The sequence below is a fragment of the Zalophus californianus genome, chromosome 14, assembly GCF_009762305.2.
Source record: "Zalophus californianus isolate mZalCal1 chromosome 14, mZalCal1.pri.v2, whole genome shotgun sequence".
In the NCBI taxonomy this organism is placed as follows: Eukaryota; Metazoa; Chordata; class Mammalia; order Carnivora; family Otariidae; genus Zalophus; species Zalophus californianus.
This window is the reverse complement of record NC_045608.1, coordinates 8,357,760-8,381,473: the sequence shown is the minus strand read 5'-3', so window position 1 is coordinate 8,381,473 and position 23,714 is coordinate 8,357,760. Positions and strand designations below refer to the sequence as shown.

Below are 23,714 nucleotides of genomic sequence, written 5' to 3'. Positions count from 1 at the left end.
TCTGTCTCAAAGGCCACGTACCTGTTTCCCTGCTGCTTTTTGGTCACTTCGGTTGTTCCGATGCTTTTATAAGCATGCTGGTGTGACTCTGCCAGCACACGTGAGGGGTTCTCTAAGGTGGTGCAGGCGTGGGCCTGCTGGGCTGTATGGTGAGGGCATGCAGAAACCTAGAGGTACTTACTTGTTCTGCCGCGTAGCGCAGAGGGTGGTTCTCCACTTCCTTGGTGTCACACGGCCCATTTGTCAGCTGATGGGCACAAACGCTCTCAGATCTGGCTGGTGGGGCTGTACATCTTTAATTTATAAGCCATTCACATTTTCGTCTGGGTCACTTAGCCATTTTCCTTTTGGGGTATAGTTTCATTTTTCAAATTTTCTGATGCATTTGCAGTTGATTGGGCATAAGGGGGATACAACTGTGTTTTTCAAGATGACCAACAACATAGCAAATACCCCCTTTCACCTACTAAGCTGAGATACCACCTTTCTCACACCGTGCATTTAACTGGAGCTTTATGTGGGAGGGTTTGCTGCACTTGCTATTCTTTTTCTTTTGTTCATGTTTGACTAAAATGTCTGCTGGTAGTTTCATTTATCGTTAATAAATAAATTACCTATTACCTCAAGATGTCCATTCCCCCTGAATTATTAAAACTTTCCTAAGAACAAGATATTACCATCGATCTAATAAAGGCTCTTGGGGCTTTCTGTTCCCTCGCAGGCATCGCCCCACCGGTTGCTGGAGGGCGGGGACTGTCGACGGTGAAGAGCGCTGGGCACTAGCGAACGGTGAGTGGGATTCTGGTCGTGTCAATACTTTTGGCTCATTTTTCAGTGGGCTATTAAGTGGGAATTATGGAGACTGCTTTTTCTTTACATCAAGAATGGATGTTAGTTGATCAGATTTTTATCAAATATTTCCTCCATCTCTGTAGTTGCTAGGACTTGTGTTTTTTGTCATTAGGTTTATAGAATCATCTATCCTTGCCTGTTTTTTTTTAATGACAAAAGAATCATCTTCAGTAATTTGGAAAAGAGAGAAATGCCCCACACCAAACCCAGGCCTGATAGATAAGCACTAAATAACCATCAAATGGAGGAATTCTGTTATCTACAACAGCCGCTCCAGTTCACTTTTATCTATTCACAGTAGGAGTGCAGAATCTTACATTTTCCATCTGAACAGTATGAGAAGCATCTCTCCATCGGTACAACCTCCAAGCTGCTGAGAACTTTTAAAATCTGATTCTCTCTGAAAACCCAATGACAAGCCACTCAGCTCTCCCCACTTGAGTCGTGCGACACACGAGCAGACCTTGTCCCCAGAAAGTCTAAGACCTTCCCCCCACCAGAAGGTAAAAACACTTCGGAGTGCGGGGCTGGAGGCGCTCAGTGCCCACCACCCACCCCTCCCGCCGGAGAACAGTCAGCACCACACTGTGAACTTATCGTAGAATAGATTTATTTACCTGAAACCATGTCTGTGCAATGCTTCTTGTTACCAGCACAGAGATAGACAACTGATCTCTATTTACAGTCTAAAGTCAAACATGCGTTGTGATAATTAAAGTTTAGCATTTTATTAAGATAAATGCATCACAATATTCGTATTGCACCAACATCTGTCTACTGCTTCTGATTTCATTAAATAAGTTACATTTAATACAGTGCAAAATAGCTGTTTGCACACTCAAAAAAATAACAAGTTATGAACTGGAGGCCTACATTCTAACCTTTCAACACCTGTAGTGTTTTCAATAGATTTATAAATAAGCAAACTGTACAGGGCCAATTAAAAAGTAGCATGTTTAAATGACACCATAGCGAAATCTGGCTACTTACAACTGAAGGCATGCATTACAATTGAATATGGTACATTTATATAAGCTATGACATTTTGCACAGAGAAACATGGAGACTTGGCTGATGGCTTCTAAGTTCTTAGATAAGGTTTCAGAACCTCATTTTTCTTGCAGCAAAGAAACCAAAGTTCTCTGGAGAGGCTTTCTGATTCATTAAGCTAAATTGTACATTTGTAATTATTATTTTGATTTAAAAGCTAAACCCCGTTGGTAATACACGTTTCCTCCACATAACACACAATGAGTTGGGGACTTTTTTTTCTACTTTTCTTTTTCCCCCAACATCAATCATGCAGAGGGCTGGCAGATGTGTTGCTAAAAACGCACATGCACGCAACCGAACACCCTTATATTTCTGCAAAATGGTTTAGGAAGCGGTTACTCCAGTATTGCTGAAAAGGAAAGAGAGAGGAAATCAGCTTTAGGAAATATGGGAAATGTTAGAATAACTATTTAAGATTAATAGTGACAAGGAATAGTGAGAAGGAATATTCAGTTTGACCTTTTAAGATTTCAAGACCAGCATTTCTAATTAACTGTCCCCGAGGCACTGCCTGCATAGGGTAGCAGCTAGCAGCACTGGCTTGGCAACACGGGCCCTTCCTGTCCCCCTGGCTCACAGAACCCCACCAGGCAGACGTGTAATCGCTTCCGATGTAACGGAAGGGAGACGGGCAAGAGGAGGGAAGTTCCTGTTAGCAGTGCGGGTGGTAAGGAAGGTGCAGCAGAGAGGAGCAGTGTGGCCCAGTGCGAAGCCTCGGGCTCCTCCCTTCCCCTCCCTCCCCAGGGGCCTAGCCCTGCCTGGTCCTAGCAGGGGAGCTGCGGTCCTCACCCCCTTCTTTGAAGCAGGCAGGCTGGGGATTACCATCACTGTTAGCTGCGCGGTGGTGGCTTTGACAAAACTGGTGGTGACATTAAAAGGGCTACCTTAGCCCATGGGCACCGCAGACACTGAGCTAGTGCTTGTGGTCTCCTATTTCTGAGGTCTGCCACCTCCAGGACATTCAGGGGGGCCAAGGCCCGGTCTGAGGGTGGCAGGGTAGTAGCTGCTTCGGGGGGGGGGGAGGGCGCAGGGGCTGGCGCTGGCCTTGCTTGTTTGGGAGCTCACGTAGCTCGCTCTGTACCACGTGCCACCCGTGCTGTGCAGATGAAGAGTGAGCCGCTGGAGCGGGATCCCAGCTGGGGGACGTGTGAGATCGCCATCTTCCAGGCAAAGCCCTATCAAAGCAGCTGTGCAAGGCCTACCTGCCCGTCGGTGAGGACACGAACAAGTTTTGGTGAGTCTGAACACGACACCGCCCTGTCTAGTCCTGATGGCGGCAAAAGCAGAGGCCGCCTGTGCCTTCCTGCAGGTGCTGGGTGAGGCTAGGTCTGGGCACTGTCCCGCCAGTGCAGGAGGCCTGAGGCCAGGGATGTGCCCCCAGCAGTACAGGGGCTCATGTGGGCCTGTTTCTCAGGAGCAGAGCCTGGAGCAGAGCTGACAAGGGGATGCTCCCAGCGGCCCGGGCTGAGGGAAGGGGGTGCCTAAACCACCTCTATGGGCCGAGACAGGCCTGAAGCTGGGAAACCACAAGACAAGAGCCGGCCCAGGCCCAGTTGGGGCTGTGCACGTCTCTGACAGCAGCAAACCCCATTCAGCTTCTTTTGTAAAGGCCACTACAAGGAACCAGATCAGGAAAAGTTGACTGGTAAGTCTGGTTTCCACTGAATAGCACACCAGCAAGCTCAGACATCCTGTCTTGGTTTGCAGCCAAGGTGCACTCCTTGCATTTGACCACTCACCCTGCTTCTTTTTACGCCAAAATCGGCAAAACCTACCCTCCTCCCCCCTATATTCTCTGCCAAACAAACCAACCTCCCTGCCTCAGAGACCTCGATGAGTCAGGCCGGGACTTCCATCCCCTTATACTCAGACCTGGGAAGTTGGCAGCACCTTGCCCTGCTTAGTATCCATTAACTTTTCCCCCAACACTGAGCCTTTATAGCACATCTTGGGGCCGGCCCCAGTAGCTTCACAAGAACAGTCAGGGCCTCACAGGGAAGGAGCTGCTGCCTAGGCCTCCTTCACCCTGGCTCATGACCGGTTGGCTGGTTGCTAGCAGAGCCATGCCCTACTAACTGTGCTTTCTCATACTCTGGAGACAGAGAAGACAAGTCTCAGCTGCAAAGGATATGACCCAGAAGGTGAAAAAAGGTGGCCACCTATTTGAGACAAACCTATGGATATATGAATTCACTGCTCAATTATGTGCTTTCACTAGGTTTTTACTTGTTAACAAACATGGTAGGAAGGCTCGGGGAGGAGTCCTTGCAGCTAGTAAACACCAGAGAACCATGAGTTTTTGAGACGCCTCGTCTCGGCATTAACAAAGGCAGCATTCCCTCAGCCTGTCAGTCGGACCCAAGCAAAACGAGTTTCTCTCCCACCAGGCCCTCCTCAACATCTGGCTGAGCCACTGTCCAAGGCCATGCATGGAGTCTGCTGGCATCTAACCCACCCCACGTGTGCACAGGTACCAGGCATCGTACGCTTGCTGCTCTTGGAGACACACAGCACAGCAGTACATGACATGGGATGTTTTTGTTAGTGTCACAGCTAGCTCGCTCGGTGGCAGTCACCTTTTAGGCTAAAGCATCAGGATTCCAGGGAATACTCACGTTAGTTGATGGATGTTGGAAGGCATTGGAGGAAAACACCATAGTTAGGACAGTTAATGACTTACACACGGTTGGTAAGACTGATCTCGAACATGCGCAAACATTTATCATAGTAACCATGGTGTTGGTTAGTGCCACATTCAAATAAAAATAGTTCTATACATATGTTCATTTGGTCATGTGCTATTTACAGATTTTTACAAAAACACATACACACACACACACCCCCACAAACACACACACAATCCCCCTTATATTCTCTACACCAGGCTAAAACAGGCCAGCAGAAACTTGCAAAAAGGTATCATGGGTGACAACAGGTGCCTATGTATTAATTCCTACAGCTACCTTTGCAGCAGAACACAATCCTCCTTCCCCTCGAGCACAGTAAAACTCAAGTTCTGAGCTAAGAACTTACTTAAGAGAAAATTGGACACATCTGTTTGATAGTTCAAGCTAAGCCATTTAAAAGTTAAAAACAAGACAGTTATTTTTCTGTCCATTTAAAATGTTTTATTTTCCTTTTTAAACTAGATTGTGAAGTGCCACTGAAATAGGCAATGTTGGCAAAACAATGTCTGTTACAATAAAATACATTAGACATTTAAATAAATAACCTTAAAAACTATGTGGGGGGACATGAACCCAGTCGATTGAATCTGGAACAATGTTTTCTGCACAAGCGAGAACAGGCATACCTCTTGTTAAGACTGATGTAAACAGAACCATCGGAACCCTACAGGAGAAGCAGCCGAGCAGGGCCAGGAGTGGGGGTGGGAGTGAACGGGGGCCGGGGGGGTGAGGGGAGTGGCAAACCAAAAAATACTGACTGAGGTAGCAGTACTCTGCTCAGTGCAGAAAAATTGGCTTATGAATAAAAATTAGACTGTGATCTCAGATTAAATCCAGATGATCATGCAAAAGACACAATACATGCTATTTAGTTTTAGAAAAAAAACCACACACATTCATTTCCTAAAATCTGCTGCCAATTAATTTGCTGACAATGTCTGCTGGCTCAACTATTTTTTTTATACAAGGATGAGTTATTAAACAGAACACTGTACATGCTTTTTCATCTACAAAAAAATATTTGCATAAAATAGTGTTAGTTCTCTGTACATGTCAATGGACACTTTAATTATGTGTATAAAAAAGGAAAATCTTGCCCCACTGGAGTCAGAAAAGCAAAACAAAATCTAGAGTATGAAATCTCCTTCACCAGCCAATATGTTCATGTGAAAATTCAGCAGAAATAGACAGTTGCTTTAAACAATAAAAAAATTAATTGATTAAGTTAAACATCTTCTTTATGTAAAACTGTCAGTCAAGACCAAAACATATCACTAAAGTTAGTGTCTGTGCTATAGACCCAGATCACCAGGGGCATTATGAGCAGCACAAACGGCCAGGAAATCCCATCGGTGCATGCCGAGAACGAGCAGGATTTGGTGGCAGGCTGCACACACTCTTTACCAGGTTCCAGGTAGTTGCGGGCCACAAACTTGAGTGTCTCGTCCATTAGAATCACAGGCAAGGAGATTTTCAGCACCATCAGCCACTGGGTCAAATTCAGCGGTGTGATCTGGAAAATAAGCTGAAATACAAAGAAGCTCTGTCAAGTTCCCAGACTTGCAGGACAGGCAGCGAGTCCCCAGCCTCGGTCCTGGTCCCCCCAGCGCTTACTGGCAAAGGTTCCACGTAGAGGATGAGGAAGTGAAGCGACATGGACAGGCAGATGGAGCCCACGAGCCAGATGTTCTCCCAAGGGGGCATCCTCAGCAGGGACTGGTTTTCAGACAAGCTGCAGAACAACGAGAGGTACATGAAATGTGCCCACCTGAAAGGCAAAGGCCCTTGTAACGAGTGACCAAGACCATTCAGAACTATGCTTCAGTAAGGCAGTGGCCTACCTGGCATTGCCCACTGACCTAATTCTACTTAGTAAAGTTTCTATTGTGGCAAAGTTAAAGGAAGAATGTTCAGATGTAGGACAAACTTCCAATTTTAAATCTAGGCTTCAGCACAGCAGACTCCATTTCAATGGACTCAAAGCTGCTCTCAGTTGCCCTTGACACTGATGCTATTTTGAAATTTCCATTTTTGTCACTGGCTTAATTGGATGATACCATTTGTTTCACTGCTAAAGGGCAAGAGTGCCTTCCCTGTGGGCAATGGCATACAGGGGCACCAGAGGCCCTATTTTTGGCCCCTGCTGTCTCATAAGGAACATGTGGTTAAGCACTCCCACTACTTCCCGGAGGTGATGACGACTGAAGCTTTTAAAACCGGTGCTGCTTGTTCTCCTTTCTTTCTGGGAGGGAGGAGCTTTCCTGCAAACCTCCAACAACCACGACACCCAGTTCCCCGGTGTGCTGGCTGGCGGAGCTCTTGCCCCAGCTTGTCAAGGACTCACTGACCTGTTGAGGGCGTTACACATCTCTATGGTTACTAGAACAGAAAGCGCCATTGTCATCGGGTATGGGGACTCAAAGATTGCACAATCCACTCCTTCAAAGTCCGGGTTGTCATCTTTACACTGTAGGAAGTGGCTCTGCAACAAATGCCCAATCAAGTTCTTCATCAGCCAAGTACATTTCCAAGGTCCATGTCCCCGTTCCACAGGAAGCCCAGGACACAGACCCACACAAGATCTCCCCCCATCTCCCAGAGAAGCCCTGGTCCTTCAGAATCCTCTTAGAGGCCACTGCTAATTATTTGAGTGTTAAGATTATTTGGTAGCCACCCAAACCACAAAACGCTCAAGGACAACCTTTTAATGCTTTGCCTCTGAGGCAGAAGAGAAAAGGCAGATACATACCAGCTGGTAGAAGGACACTCTTGGCCCTCCGTCGGCAGCAATGAACCACCACGCAGCAGCACCCACGGTAGCAGCGCCAACGTAACCTGGGAAGAGACACAGGCGGGGTTTGCAGCCCACAGCTTTCACTGCAGGTCCTGCCTCGCGGGCCAATGTCCAGCAGAGAGGAGACAGGGTAGGACGATGGTACAGGAGGGCCTGTGCTGCCGCTAGCAAGCGCTCCCTCCCACCGGCCAAAGCAGCTAGACGGGCGCTTTCTGTAAGGAGAGGGGTGTGTGCAGTACAGAAAAACTAGGCAACTTGTCTTCCAGAGTATGGGAGGAAGAGCACCTACTGGAATTGGCTGGACTTTTACGCTAGCCAAGCCCCTCGAACTGGAGGCTAATGTTTTACAGCTGCAGGTACGTGTCCTCCACATAGCGCCTCACTGTGCAGCAGGGCCAGATCACACCCCCAGGACTTTTAGGAAAACTGATGCTCCCAGTTGGACACTTACTTGCTCCGAAGGCCTGGCAGAACCGTTGTGTGGAAATGCCGCCAGAGCGGTTAGTGCAGAACGCAAGCGACACGGCAAAGCCCAAAGCCGATTCTGGGACCACCTCTCCCGCCCCCCCTGCCCCCAACCAAATAGTTCTGAATTGAGCAAGATTATTACAAAGCAATAGGGTCCTGGAGAACACAGGGACAGCACAAAGACGGTCCCAGTGCGGCAGCATCTACCAGAAGATACAAGCACACACTCCCTCGAAGTCAGCAATCACTAGGGGACAGGAGACAGCTGGTGGACAGGGACGGGGCAGCCACACACGTACTGACGTGGCGATTCCCAACAAATAGGGCGAAATGCAGGGTTTAGCACATGTGTGTATTGCACACCAACACTTCGGAAAAATATATGCACAGGATAGATCTATTTGCTAGAGTATTTCTGGAAGGCACAAGAGAAATTCAGTATCGGAGGGGAACTGACTGGCTGAGAACTTTCTCACTTTATGGCACTGTGTGCTTCTGGAGTTTTAAATCATGTGAACATACTAAAAAAAGCAAACAAAAAAACCACCTTCCTACTGAACCCCAGGGCAGTTATTTTAACTCTCTGGCCTCACTTTCCTAAGCCCTAAAGTGAGGACAAGACCTGACAGCCGGGCGGGAGCAGGAGGGCCACAGTGGTTCCCACGCACTGCAGATGAATGCACAGCTCCTGCCTCTACTTTAGGGGGAGGGGGGCTTAGTTTCATAGCTTGGTGATGGAAGGCCTGACCCTTACTCACCCCTGTATCCTTTTGCCCTTAGGTTAAATCTGAAAACCTCATTCACAAAGGCCCAAGGAATGACAGGGATAACTAAAACAAGGGACCAACTTTCCTGTAAACTGGGTATGTAGTTATTAACTCCATCTTTTGTTACCCTAATACAGGGATAGAAAAGAAAAAATGTGCTTTTAAAGAATGAATTTACAAAAATGTTGGCTCATGAATGTTTTGTTTCAAAGTCAACGATATAAAAACTATACTCACAGCCAATGGCCAGATAACGGAAAAAGAGCCATCCGCTGATCAGGGGTTCCTTCGGGTTCCGGGGTGGTTTATTCATGATGTCCAGATCGGGAGGGTTGAACCCCAGGGCAGTGGCGGGCAGGCCGTCTGTCACCAGATTGACCCAGAGCAGCTGGACAGGAATTAAAGCCTCAGGAAATCCAAGGGCTGCTGTCAGGAAGATACTGTTTCCACCCGAAGAAAGAGAAAGTTCCCAAATTATTTTGGCCACTACTTACACAGCATCAGCACCCTCTCCTCCTCCATAAAAATCCATGGACAGTAACAATGACTGCTCGAAGTAACTTTTTGTCCACCATAAAACATTTGTTATACATAATTTTGAGTTAAAGTACAATATTAGAAGGCCAAGAATTTTATGTTACTTTATGTAGTTAAACTCATTTCTATGTTCAAGGGCATGCTTTACACACGAGGGCAGCTGCAGGACAGCCCTCCCAAGGGCCAGAACAACCTCTACCTTCCTCCTTATGCACGAAGACCAAAGCTGCTGCCATATGAACCACAAATCTGGAAAACTGGTCATCCTAAGCCCTGATTTTAGACAAAGGGCTACAAGTGATCTTTCTCAGGGACCCACCAGACAACTTCCCCCACATTCGACGAGATGAGGTAGCGGATAAACTGCTTCATATTGTTGTAGATGGCCCGCCCCTCCTCCACTGCAGCCACGATGGTGGAGAAGTTGTCGTCGGCCAGAACCATCTCAGACGCCGTTTTAGCCACTGCCGTGCCAGAGCCCATGGCAATGCCGATCTCAGATTTCTTCAGGGCAGGAGCATCATTCACGCCATCCCCAGTCTGAAAGGGAATGTGAGGGCCGGTTTATGCACACCTGCCACCACCTCACACACGCACCACCAACAAAGGCTCAGCCATCCTGAAGCAAGGGAACGAATGCAGCCATGGCCCTCTGGGCACAGACACAGAGAATTTTCATTTTTACAAGGTGGCATCACAAAACACACTTCACCTGGGAAACGTAAAATTGCCCAATGAGCCGAAGAGACTTCAGAGGGAAGTGGAACAAAGAGGACTTCAAAATTCATCTGTATTATTATGTTTTACAAACAAAACAAAAAACCACCCACATGACAGTTAAGATGCAGCACTTGTACCCACACAGAGGAAGCTCAAGTAGAACAGGTGCAGACGGCAAAAAGATGGAAACCGTAACATGCCATTTACGAAGGTCACAAACATGCAAAAAGACCAGATATCGTCTACAGATACAAAGCTATCATTCCCATGGGTGTTTTTTAAACTTTTACTGAACACCTAACATTGAATTCAGAACAGTGGCTCCCTCTGGGAAAGGAGGAGAGGAAGGGAGTTATACCTGTAATATCTGCTTTCACATAACACCTTTGTTTCTTAAAGTTTTCAAGATAAGCAAGAGAAAGCAAATATGGCACAATGTGAATGTGTCTGGGTGAAGATTCACACTAGGGGAAGAATCCTGGAAATGCCTCGCACATGGGCAGCTCTTAATGCTTGACCAGTACATCTAATTTCAGGTAGGGTTAGAGAACACAAAGGAGTTAACTGAATCAATTTTTAGAAACTTGAGATAGATAGAAACATGTACACTTTTGGGGCACCTCGGTGGCTCAGTCAGTTAAGCGTCTGCCTTCTGCTCAGGTTATGATCCCAGGGTTCTGGGATCGAGTCCAGCATCAGGCTTCCTATTCAGTGGGGAGTCTGCTTCTCCCTCTCCCTCTGCCCCTCCCTCTGGCTCATTCTCTCTCTCTCAAATAAATAAAATCTGAAAACACAAACATGTACACTTTAACCAAGATAAAGACTAGATGTCACCAAATATTTCCCCACAAGTGATTCAGAAGGCATACTTCTACTTCTTAAACTACTCTAGAATCTTCCCTGCAGGTCATACCAACTACGGGTCAACAGAACCCTACAGAAACAGCCCTGATTGTAACAAAAATCACAATATTCTAAATCTAGGAGCTGTTACTAAAAATTTAACAGTCAAAATTACAACCTGCTCTGTCTGCATAGTGTGAGTCCAAAGGTACTCACCATAGCTGTTATCTCATCAAAAGACTGAAGAAATTCTACAATTTTTGACTTGTGGGAAGGTTCAACTCGAGCGAAACATCGGGCGTTCAAACAGGCATCTCTCTGGGCTGAAGGACTGAGCTCATCAAACTCCCGACCCGTAAAAGCTTTCGACGTCACATCCTCGTCCTGCCCGAAGATGCCAATGCGCCGACAGATGGCCACAGCAGTGCCCTTGTTGTCCCCAGTGATCATGATAACCCGGATGCCTGCCTGCCGGCACAGCTTCACAGAGGAGGCCACTTCAATTCTCGGAGGGTCCAGCATGCCCACGCAGCCAACGAAAGTCAGATTGGTCTACAGCAAAAGAATCACCTTAGTTCACACACAGGAAATTCTAATTTCTCCCGTGGTATAGAACAAGGGCCAGTTATACATTAAGAGCAAAAGTCTCTGCATTTTCCTATAATAAATTCTGTAACTGTGACTCTTACCTAAGATTAATATTCATTGAGATACAAATCCAACAAGGAATAGTATTAATTCCAATTAACTGGAAAGGATGAAAAATAGTACTACGTTCTTGTAACCGAATCATCCTTTAACTTTCATGATAATCCTTTGAAATGAGGAGAAAAACATACCAAAGAGTAAGAGCATTTTGATACTGGCCACTCTAGGGGCCCATAGTACCCAAGTTATTCCTTATTCCTTTCAGGCAGTGCTTCAGGAAGTCACATACCTGGTAAGAAAGAATTCTATGAGCAGACAAGTGAAAGGAATCTCTCAACTTGGATATTTTGACCTTTAATAACTCATGAATGTTTTAAAAACACTCCCAATTGTTAAAACATCTTAATTTATAGAGGAGTTGCAAAATAGGCTTTACAAGTTTATTTAGCTTAAGTCTTAATTATTCTATCTTGAAAGTAAAAGACTTGTATTAAACTGTTAACTACATAGGTTGGAAGCAGCAAGCTAAATTGGAACGGTGATGCATTTGGCCTGCAGAAAAACAAATAACCACACCCCTTTCTTGGCAAAAGCAAGACTCATTTGACCTTTTACTGAAGGAGTACTGTTTGAACACAATGAATGTGCAGGGTGTGGGGGAAGAAACTTTTCATTAGCTAACCTCATATTTAATAAAGTTGGCAGAGTCCTCAAGGTTCATTTCTTCTCTTCTTAGTGGGTTGTCATGAGTGGCCAGAGCCAGGCACCGCAGTGTGTCGCTGCCACTACCCCATTCCCGAATGACAGACATGACCTTCTGTTTGACTCCCGGGGTCATAGGAACTTTAGTACTTCCAACTCGAATGTGGGTGCACCTGTCAATGACACCTTCAGGAGCACCCTGGAAATGTTACAGATTTAGGTCAACAATTTTATTTACTGGGCTCACCCAGGATGCTAATCCTGGAAAGAACATCTCAATTGCAATCTGCCGTACTTGCCTTCACAAACATTTTGCTCATCGATGTCCGGCTTGGTTTGTTTGGTGTACAATAAACTGACATCGATTTTCTATCACGTGAAAACTCCAGAGTAAATTCCTTCTTCATCAATTGCTTAATGACCTACAGGAGAACATACATGGGATGTTACTGGATGACAATTCTGTTTATTTTTCACTTGTTCAACAAATATTCACTCAGCACCTATTATGTGACAGGCACTGGGGGTTTAGCAATGGACAATGAACAATACAAGTAAGTTCTCCCCCTCATGAAGCTTAAACTTGCCCTCTGGTTTGGGAAACACACTGGAATGTAAACAAAGTGCTATGGAGAAAAAAACTAAGTAAGGCAGGGAAGGGGGATGGAAAATTTGTGTATGTTCAGATCACAACTTTACATAAAATGGCCAGAAGGCACCATCTGAGTAAAAACGTGAAGGATGTGTGAGCCAGGAGTGCAGAATGCAGGCTGGCATGACCCGGCATGTTCAAGGGGACTCCAGGCCGAGCAGTTGGAAAATCTTGCAAGAGAAAGAGGTGAGAAAGAGGTTGTAGGATGTTAAAAATCACCTTAAGGCATTTATAACAAGTGAAAATGGAAGATAAGGGAGGGTTTCAAGGTCTGGCAGTTGTGTTAAGAATGAGCTGAAGGGGGACAAGGTGCACCACTTAGTACAAATAATCCAAGAGATCATGGCAACTGTGGGCAGAAATAGGTGGTCCAGACCACTGCTGCCTCACAGAAGTTCCTACTGTGGTGGGAATGTTCTGGCAGGGATGCTCATGTAGCTGTCCAATGTGGCTACTACTATGCACTTGAAGAGCCGCTGTTTTCTTTATTCTAAAGAGCTTCAGGGAGCCAGTGGCCACCATATTACACTCCAGCACGGTGACCAAAGACCTCATGGGAGTAACTGCAAACAGGTCAGGTTGAGTACTGGGCCCTGGGGCCTCCCCACCCCTGGTGGGAGGTGGAAGATCCAGCCAAGGGAGTCGGCACAGGGCCGGGAGCGAGGAGAACAAGTGAAGGAATGTTTCAAGGAGGGAGAGACTAACAGCTTGGGTAAATGAGGACTGAAAATTACCCTTTCAGATTTAGATGCTGTTGGATCTGGATTGTGTATACAATCAAATTACCTACAACGTATACTGTCTCCTTTTTGACTTTTAAACCTTTGATTTTTCTTGCCTTATTGCATGGACTGGGGCTGCAAGTACAATACTGAATAGAAACACGGAAGGTAGAACTTCTGTTACTATTAAGTATGACATCACTACAGGCTCTGTGTAAATGCACCATCAGCTTGAAGGTGAAGTCTGCTTTTTATCATGAACAGAAATTTTATCAGATGCCTTTTCTGTATCTACTTAATAATCTTATGGTTTTCTGTCTTGATTTGAATTACCCTGACTCTCCCCTAACCCCCACTCAGACACAGAGCTAATGATAATTACAGAAATCCCCAAGAACCTCAGCGTCTAATGTGGGCAGTGATGAGTGGACTGACGCCTGCGGGTTCTCCGCCAGGCTGGGTGGATTACAGCCACCCTCTCAGCCAGAGCTGGCACAAGCAGAAAAAAGACCGTCACTGAATTCTGCATTATCTGACTCATATGTATTTATGTGTTTAGTTTCCATCAAGCATTTGTACCAAATGCTCTAGGAAGACTGATGGAACTTGTAGTAATTCTGACAAGGTGTGGACCTAGGCACCAGATATATCCGAGGGTTCGGGGGAGGAAAAGAACAAAGCCCTTCCACCAGTATTAGAATGGTCCAGAGTGGTAGTTATTTCAAAACCTGGGTCCTGCCCACTTCACCTCTGAACTACAACAGGTTCCTCCTTTCTGGGGGCTGGGGACTGGCATGAGTTCGGATCTGGGAATTTTCAGTGAAGGAGCCCCATGACAGTCATTTCTGACCACCCCCTCTCCACTCTGCTCAGCTGCAGACAAAAAATGAGGCAAAGGCAGCCGTGGAGCAAGAAAATGCTTAGTCTGCAGATAAGAGAACAGATGGCTGTGCCCTCATTTGTGGTCATCATGACAGTTAACACACCACTTTTAAGCTCCATGATACTACTTGTTTCCCCTTCATCAAGTAGTTATAGGTCTAGAATCAATTTTAACCCTCAGTCTCTGTGAAGCTAAGTCTTCAGGTTGCTTCTAAGGGACTTAGTCACACCAACTAATAATAGAGCTGTCAGGCAGTGTGGCTTTGCAAGGACCAGCACTGCCCCCTACCCTTACCGCCAGTCAGGGAGTGAGCTCTCTGAAATGGAGACAAGGGGCCTGGACTTCTCCCATCCTATGGCAGCCATATATGTCGGCAGGATGCCACAGGACCTGCCCAAGACCCTCGGTACTAGGAGACTGCTGGCGGTGAGGTGTGAATTGGTACACTTCAGTGGAGATCTACATCCTTAATTCCAGTGTGAGTTTTGCTTCCTCAAACAATGCGAAGAAAGAAAGGGTGCGGGAGGAGTCCAGTTCTGCCTCATGCTGTGAGACTATGCCAAGTCACCGAAGGCCTCAGTTTCCCTGCCTGTTAAGTGCCAGACTGGACTGGATGGTCTTGAAGCCCCTTTCACAGCCTGAGATTTGGTGTGCTCACCAAAATGCTTAAAGAGCTTCAGTGGAGTGGATTCGAGAAAACAGGAAAAGAATACAGTAAAATGGCTGCTTTAAGAAATTTTACTAAAAGAGAAAAGAAGTGGGGTGCTAAAGGGGGAAATAAAGTCCAAAGAAAGTTTTAAGATAAAACCCATACTACTATTTGTCCTATACTGATAGAGATCTGTGGAGACTAGACGGAAAAGTGATAACGCAGGAGAGGGGGTGGGGCTTGTGGCTCAAGGAGCAGCTGGGCTCTGTCGGGAGCGGGGACAGTGCACTCACAGTGCCACGGGCTCTGAGAAGACAGACCTTGGAGGCACGGTGACTGTGGAAAATATCTAGTGATACCTATGTTCCTGGTCAGAGAGCTGGATCATTTGACCTGAGAGCAAATGTGGGGAAGGAGATGCCGCAAGTTTCAGGAGATAATGTACATATACCTTAGCTATCTATGAGCGGGGGGAAGCAAAGGGCAGCACGGACAACACACCAAGCTTGAATACTGACCGAGTTGCAGGCATTTGCTCGCTCTACTTTAGAAAGACCCTTCAATTCAGTATCGAATACATTCATCTTCTCTACTAGGCAAGTAAGAGCAGTCTCCGTAGCTTCTCCAACTTTTTCATACACACCCTTCGCCTGTAAAGTTCAAAAGTAGTAAATAAGTTTTTCATTAACAAAGACTTTCCATCAGAGGACAACTTCTTCACATCATTCTTCTAGGGGCCATGTTTATCTGACTCTGGAGCACATGATGCAGATAATAAAAATATACTCAAAGCACGTTATCCTATTCTAATAAGTAGTTTTTTAATTTCCTTTAACCATGAGAACCTACTAGTCACAGTATTCAAACAGAGCTTGCAAAGAGCACGTGTCACTGTGTGTTGTTATCATTTCACAGAGTTCATATGGGGTTTCTATTGGGGCCTGGCTTGTCTAATTTTAGATAGAAATGAGTGGATCACTATGTAAGTAAGAAGGGAGGGAAAAAAGGATTTTTGTTGGTTAAATTTTGTATCATGATCATCAAAACAACCCTCTAACCCTCAGCTTGTGAAGGATGTAACAGTCCCCATCTTAAAAAAAAAAAAAGAGACCAATACCCTATACTTTCAGGAAAACATGCCCTGTTCTAGGTTTTCCTCATGTATTGTAGCTGCACCAGAGCAGAAGGGCTCACCACGTACACTCTGACTCTTAGCGAAGTGACTGCAATGCTCAGTCAGGGGACATAGGAAAGGCTCTCCGCTTTCTTTGGCTAGTTCACACTGACTCAGATAAAATGGAAAGAGGAAATAAAATCAGGAACCCTTACTTTCCAAAGGGAGGAAGGAAGGCTGGATTTTCATTCCACCCACCCCACCCTTGAAACTAGAACAGCCAGGTCTACTTTCTCATTTATGAGAAGCCTTACCTCATTGTAATCCAACGCAGAATCATTACAAAGAGCACAAATTGTTGCCAATTCCACAAGACCATCATATTGATGACATTTCACTGGTTTATCATCTTTATGCCTATCAAAAGAAAACACTTTTAGAGCACAGTGTGGTCATCTCTCTTGATTTTCACTTAATTATACAATATAATTTTGTCGACAAGAGCCTTGGCAAGTATTCAAAAGAATTTGAGCGATGGCTCCTAGAAATCTGATCCTGGAGATAATAAAAGAATGTGTCTTTGATATCAGGAATCAATCAGTAAAGACCAGGAGTTCTTAATGAAATTCTTCCACCACAGGTTATCAATATAGAACAAACAGAAACCCCACTTGAAAAATTGGGCTCCAAAAATAAAGATGAAAAAAAAGTCTGACTTATAACCTGTGTTTTCTCTTTCAAAGTGCATTAAAAAAAAATTACTAGTCCAGTAACTAATACGAGCCACATTCAGAAAACTTTTTAGATACACTGCAAATCTATCCAAGTCCCAAACTGCCACAATGGATCCTTTCAATGATAAGGCAGATTTACTCACACTTCTCCAATAGGGGCGTATGTTGATCCAGTAATGGTAAACTCATTAAGGGAACAACTATCACCTTCAACTTTGTCCAGAATGAACATCTACAGAAAAAAGGCACGAATGTTTAAAAGGCGTAAAAATATGCTGGAAAAAAACAATCTTTGCTACGACAAAAAGCATTTCTCATTTAAGAAAGCAAACTTATAAATTGAAGCTCAGCAGAAGTACCGTCCCCCCTTATTCCAACCAGGCGTTATTTAAGATCACTTCCCCATCCATCCAAGAGTCAGAAACAGCATCACTGAGGTGCTGAATAAATAAGCAGCAGCAGGGGCACCAAAGACACAGAAGACAACCCACATGACACATGAGTTATAAGGACTCTCGGTCAGTCAATTCCACAGACACAGCAGTGCTCTTCAGAGTGCTCAGAATTCTAAATTTCAAATGGCTAGCTGAGAAAGTAGTATTAGGTAGTCCTGCCTCAGAGCTAATAGTAAAAGCCTGGGAAAAATAAACTCACATTTCAGAGCCGCATAAACACTCCCTGAGTAAAATAAGACAAATTACTTCTCTCCTCCTTCCCACTTATTTTTATTGTGGCAATAGCTCATTTTCTATGAAGCTCCATAACCCCATGTGTACAGTATGGAGGCTGCAGAGCTGAATGAACTCATGTTACCAAGACAATATACACAGAAGCACTTAGGAAATAAAGGATGCTTCATTTTATACAATAAAGTGACATGAGCTAGTTTCTTAAAAACAAGGGTTTTTTTTCCCCGTGGTTTGCTTTTCTATCATAATTCAGAAGCCCAGTTTAGAAGACTCAGATTTAGATATGTTTTCATGTAAATTTAAACTGTAAAATCTTATCATAGAACACAAAAACAAAAGTGCTATCTCAACTAGACTTTTGTCACACCAAAATCCCTCTGAAATATGAACAATTAAGAATTATGACTGGGGCGCCTGGGTGGCTCAGTCAGTTAAGCGTCTGCCTTCGGCTCAGGTCATGATCTCAGGGTCCTGGGATCACCACATCAGGCTCCCTGCTCTGCGGGGAGTCCGCTTCTCCCTCTCCTTCCTGCTTGTGCTCTCGCTCTTTTTCTCTAATAAGTAAATAAAATCTTTTTTCTTTTTTTTAAAGATTTTATTTGACAGAGACACAGCGAGAGAGGGAACACAAGAAGGGGGAGTGGGAGAGGGAGAAGCAGGCTTCCCGCTTAGCAGGGAGCCCGATGTGGGGCTCAATCCCAGGACCCTGGGATCATGACCTGAGCTGAAGGCAGACGCTTAACGACTGAGCCACCCAGGTGGCCCAGTAAATAAAATCTTTTTTTTTTTTTTAAAGATTTTATTTATTTGACAGAGACATAGCGAGATGTAACATTAGCAGGGGGAGGGGGAGAAGCAGGCTTCCCGCTGAGCAGGGAGCCCGATGCGGGGCTCGATCCCAGGACCCTGGAATCACGACCCGAGCCAAAGGCAGATGATTAACGACTGAGCCACCCAGGCGCCCCCCAGTAAATAAAATCTTAAAAAATAATTATAATAATAATAATAATTTCTACACCCTACATGGGGCTTGATCTTACAGCCCTTGAGATCAAGAGTTGTATGCTCTGACTGAGCCGGCCAGTCGCCCAAAAAGCTTCATTTCAAAAGTATACTTAGATATAAATCAACCTTGGAATGGAACTAAAGCCATGAGCAAGACATACAAAGTGGCTTAAAAAAGAAGTATATAATGGGATTTAAAACCGACTCCTGATAAAAAAGGTTCTAGTTCAAACATATACAACCAGTGTCAAATGAGGAAAAGATTCATGTCCAAGGTCACATGCAGCAAGATCAGTGACGCCTACATTTTTTTCTAACAGATACAACACCTAAAAAAGGAAGCTTGTCAAATGGCTCCTTCCAAAGATGTGTGACATTTTACAGAAGAGGAACAAAGGACCAGAGAGGTTAAAGCATGTGCTGAAGGTTATATAATTATTAAGTGGAAAAGAGAGGACTGGATTTAACTACCAATCTCTAAGAAAATCCAACTTTACCCTTTTATCAGAAGTTGTGTGGCCCTTGGATATGTTACTTAACCTCTCAGGGCCTTAATTTTTTAAACCTCTTGAGCAGGATTACCATATGATTCAAATAAAGTCACATGTGAGAAAACAAATTAACTGTACTAAGCAATATCAAAGCAAGTTAGCATTATGACTACATGCCATGTCACTTCTTTAATGATATAGTTTATAAAAAGTGAAACTCTTTGGGTTTATACCAAAGTCCAAAGTACTCTAAGATATTCAGAATTCTAATCCACATTAAGTAAATCTGAACGCACGTGGGCATTTTAGATTTCGAGCAAGTAAACCATTTAGGAACTGCATGATGACAGTATCTCTAAGTCAAGGGCAGTTATGCAACTCACTGCAAGAAACCTCCTGGAGAATACTGATTAGCATCAGCTTTCTGTCATAGAGAGAGAACAGAACAAAGAGGCAAGCTAGGCTGCTTCTTTAATAGAAGAAAACATCTTAAACCAGTTAAGGGAAAATATAAAAACAAAGAATTCTTCCTATGGACTCTGTTTTATTCTTAGTTTGAAATTTGATTTGCTGCCCCAGTTTGAAATTAGTTGCCAACTAGCTATTAGCTAATTTATGCAACCTTTTCTGGTTCCAAGCAATGAAAACTTAGGTAGCCAAGTCAAACCCTGCACTTCTGGTGAAACCCAGGACAGACTGGGAGCTTACCACTTAAGAGACAAAACACCTGTCAGTTCATTCGAAGTCGGGATCTGGATTACACAGAGTTTTGCTGGGGTGGGGCGTGGGGGTGGAGGATGGGACGGACACCGATGATGACTGTGTATCTAAAAATCATCATGAGTTTAAGTGTGGCAAGATAAAGATTCAGAGGGTTTAACTGTATTAAGAATTTCTAATGTGAAAAAATATTATCCAGAATCCTGGAGCTAAGGCCAAGAGGATGCCCACATGTCCCTTCAATGTCATTCAGAAGCATTCCTTTAACAGGCTCACTCAAAGATGTAGTATTCTAGGAAAATTTAACATTGTTCCACTGTGCTACTTACCATTAAGAGCTCATGTTACATGAAGTTAGGGATTTGTGTCCTGTAGGAAAGATAACCTGTAGTTTTACTGCCCTATTGGATATTAATCAGTTTTTGCAATCTAACATATAGCAATTCTATGCTGTTATTGAGTACTTCCTCAAATGCTCTTGTAACCAGTTTTACTGATTCCCTCATTATTTAACAAGCTAAACAGAATCTTTGACCAGTGTCCACTCAATATTTTTATGAGTTGTGTGTACCTTCTGGAAAATTATACTCTGAAAAGACTTGTACAAAGTTGTTTAAATAAAACCTAGGAAAAGAACATAATTCAGCTGTATCAGTGTTTCTGTAGTTACTACTTTTCTAAGGGCAAGTTTAAACAGTTTCTTATTTTATCCCCCCAGTGATGGTCAAAACAACCTAAGAAAGGAAGGATGAACACATATAACAAAGCAAGTTAAAGGCAATTATTTAACTTTCAAGAAAGCATGTCTCATTCAATGTGTTATGGAAATACCAGTTAGAAGTTTAGCTAGGCAGGTACGGAGGGAACTAGCTGCTTTATAGGATTCTCTTCCTTTAAGGCTGGTCCAGTAACACACATGCATTCAGAGACAGAGGAGCAGGAATACAAAGGGAACATAGTCGCCTAACACATTAACAGATTGCCTGTAGTCACCTTCCCCAATATAAGCACATCAACTATGCAGATACCCTTTATTCCATGAATTAATTTTAGGAATTAGATGACTAATTCCTCTGGGGCATCAGATTACCTTGGGCTCTGGCTATACACACAACCCATTTGTTTAAAGCACTCAAAAAAGTATCAAATTACAAATCCAAGGTTTTGATGGCATGAGGGCATATTCCTAGGATGAACCAATAACCACCACCAGCAAAGAATCTTAAATCACTCCCACTTACCCTGCACACAGACATCTGGTTCGTTGTCAGTGTACCAGTCTTGTCTGAGCAGATAACAGAAGTACAACCAAGGGTTTCCACAGAAGGGAGGCTTCGAACAATAGCATTTTTCTTTGCCATTCTGCGAGTTCCAAGAGCCAGGCAGGTGGTGATGACAGCAGGCAGACCTTCAGGAATGGCTGCCACAGCCAGAGCCACCGCAATTTTAAAGTAGTAAATAGCGCCCCTGATCCAGGAGCCTCCATGAACTGGGTCGTTGAAGTGCCCAATGTTTATGATCCAGACTGCAATGCAAATCAGGGAGATGACTTTGGAAAGCTGTTCCCCAAACTCATCTAGTTTCTGCTGGAGGGGGGTTCTCTCCTGCTCTGTTGCCACCATTTCATCCCGGATCTTGCCAATTTCCGTGTTCACTCCAGTTGCCACCACCACTCCCATGGCTTTGCCAGCAGCAATGTTTGTACCCTACGACAGAAGTAGAGGAAACTGGTTATAAGATTAACATCGCACCCAACTTAAAACTGACTAGTAGCAGCGGTGCCTGGTTGGCTCAGTCATTAAGCGTCTGCCTTCAGCTCAGGTCACGATCCCAGGGTCTTGGGATCGAGCCCCGCATCGGGCTCCCTGCTCCGCGGGAAGCCTGCTTCTCCCTCTCCCACTCCCCCTGCTTGCGTTCCCTCTCTCGCTGTGTCTCTCTCTGTCAAATAAATAAAATCATAAAACAAAAAACAAAAACAAAAAACAACTGACTAGCAAACTCAGACTTGGGTGGGTTTTGACTAGAGCACCCAGACTCTCATATTCTACTGGGCCTTGGAGGGTGTGCTCTTCAGAGAACCAGCCATCCAAACTTGATGCAGGCGGCACGTTACAGCTCTCCTGGATTATCATTTTATGTGGTCCCCACTTGCCCAGAGCAGCTCCACCCTGACCCCCCTGGAATCTCTACTCACCATACCGAACCTGGCTTGCAGACTAGCTTTGGGCTTGAACAGTGCTCTAACCCCTCTGCGTTCCTCATTTTTCGAACTCCATACAGCCCTCAACCTTAAGCTGGCTCCAATAGTCCCACCTCCCCTACTTTCATCACCCACAATAAGCAGGGCAACCAGCACCATGTGCTACCTTGAGGATCTCCACTCAAGCACTGGCATTCAAACAATCAATGAAATCAAGTACAGGGCTCTCTCCCCACCCCACTTTAATTCCTAGCGCTGGCATGATACCACTTCATTATTTCCACTGTAATTCTATAGCACTTTACTTACTATGAGTGGTTAGGCTCCCACACTAACCCACAGAACCTACCACTTGAAATAGCATATAAAATACCAAACAAGCAAAATATACAAATTTCTCAACTTCTTATTTCAAAAAAATTTAACAGAAAAACTGTAGTACAGTGAACATCTGTTTTGCTTTTCATCCAGACTCACCAGTTATTAAATGGTTTGCCACATCTGTTCTCTCTCTAAACACATACCTCGTCCATATAATTTTAATAAGCCTTTTCCACACAAATCTACTTTTCAAGGTTTACAGATAAAGAATTTAAAGATGTTTGATCTGATCTTTTATTCCCCTCAAAAACCTGCTCATTAAAACAGACAACACTGGGGAGGGAGCCTGGCTGGCTCTGTCAGAAGAGTATGTGACTCTTGATCTTGAGGGTCTTGAGTTCAAGCCCCACACTGGCTGTAGTTTACTTAAAAATAAACAAACTTAAAACCCTGCAGATTTTAAATTCTGAGAATGTCTCCAAATAAAAATACATTTGAGAGGGCGCCTGGGTGGCTCAGTCGTTAAGCGTCTGCCTTTGGTTCAGGTCATGATCCCAGGGTCCTGGGTTCGAGCCCCGCATCAGGCTCCCTGCTTGGCAGGAAGCCTGCTTCTCCGTCTTGCACTCCCCCTGCCTGTGTTCCTGCTCTCGCTATCTCTCTGTCAAATAAATAAATAAAATCTTAAAAAAAAAAAAACACAAACATTTGACAAAGTACTTACAGAAAAGAGCATGTTCTTTTTATCTTGATTGACAGCCCGTGGGTCCGGGACAGGGTCAGTGTGCTTGATGACAGATACAGACTCACCTAAGCAGGTTGTGAGAAGGGATGGTTAGGTCTGTGCAATTCATACCTAGACCCTGAGCCCTCATCCACTCATGCTACCACCACTCTCAGGAAAGGAGATAAAAGATCCAATTCGCTTGAAGGAGAAAAACTAGTAAAATTTAGAAATAGAATCCCAGTCAATTGCCTGTATTTCCCGGAGTAACTATTCAAATCTAGTTTATTTTCAGGTATCAACTTTAATACTATGAATATATATTTACATTTATTTATTGTAAACTTACGTACACACACTAATACTTCATAAAAAGGTCAAAGTATATTTATTCTTAACACAATGAACATACTAGATACATTATACGTATAATGAGGAGCATCTACTGGGAAGCCTATTTTTGTTCATTAATGCCAGACATGAGAAATGAAAACATTGTTTTAGAAATATCTTCATTAGTAATGAGTGATCAGACCACTCTATTTCAATAAAATAAAACTGAAAAACAATCAGCACTAAAAACATCACATGGTAGATAAAGGACTACTTTAACTTTTACAATGTCTTGTCGAATCTGGTTTCAACCTTACTTAACATCGCTTATGAAATATATAACTGGGGTTGGTCTGAGTAACATGAAATGTGGCTCCAGTTTTCATTTAAATTTCAGGTAGCCAACTTC

The 23,714-nt window shown here is 44.3% G+C and overlaps 1 protein-coding gene and 1 long non-coding RNA gene across 3 annotated transcripts in view; one reads left to right on the top strand and one right to left on the bottom strand.

The window, feature by feature from the left end:
- The first annotated feature begins 677 nt into the window (after nucleotides 1-677).
- LOC113912651 lies at nucleotides 678-5,478 on the top strand. The gene is made up of 2 exons (XR_003516916.2): nucleotides 678-789; nucleotides 3,010-5,478. It is a non-coding gene; the product is annotated as an uncharacterized LOC113912651 (long non-coding RNA).
- ATP2A2 (ATPase sarcoplasmic/endoplasmic reticulum Ca2+ transporting 2) overlaps nucleotides 1,446-23,714 on the bottom strand; it is a 56,874-nt gene continuing 34,605 nt past the window's right edge. Inside the window, exons 7-21 of one of the 2 annotated variants that reach the window (XR_003516915.2) lie at nucleotides 22,973-23,058; nucleotides 20,972-21,436; nucleotides 16,969-17,057; nucleotides 16,406-16,508; nucleotides 15,496-15,627; nucleotides 12,371-12,493; nucleotides 12,052-12,270; nucleotides 10,938-11,273; nucleotides 9,478-9,698; nucleotides 8,859-9,061; nucleotides 7,342-7,427; nucleotides 6,941-7,074; nucleotides 6,207-6,324; nucleotides 4,521-6,117; nucleotides 1,446-2,254 (exon numbers count right to left, since the gene is read on the bottom strand). Coding sequence is in view for 1 of the 2 variants with exons in the window: in XM_027576175.1 (XP_027431976.1) it covers nucleotides 2,241-2,254; nucleotides 5,997-6,117; nucleotides 6,207-6,324; nucleotides 6,941-7,074; nucleotides 7,342-7,427; nucleotides 8,859-9,061; nucleotides 9,478-9,698; nucleotides 10,938-11,273; nucleotides 12,052-12,270; nucleotides 12,371-12,493; nucleotides 15,496-15,627; nucleotides 16,406-16,508; nucleotides 16,969-17,057; nucleotides 20,972-21,436; nucleotides 22,973-23,058 (2,450 nt within the window). In the remaining variant the exon portion in view is untranslated. The remainder of the gene's footprint in view (nucleotides 2,255-4,520; nucleotides 6,118-6,206; nucleotides 6,325-6,940; nucleotides 7,075-7,341; nucleotides 7,428-8,858; nucleotides 9,062-9,477; nucleotides 9,699-10,937; nucleotides 11,274-12,051; nucleotides 12,271-12,370; nucleotides 12,494-15,495; nucleotides 15,628-16,405; nucleotides 16,509-16,968; nucleotides 17,058-20,971; nucleotides 21,437-22,972; nucleotides 23,059-23,714) is intronic. The other variant, XM_027576175.1, reaches the window with a different exon arrangement.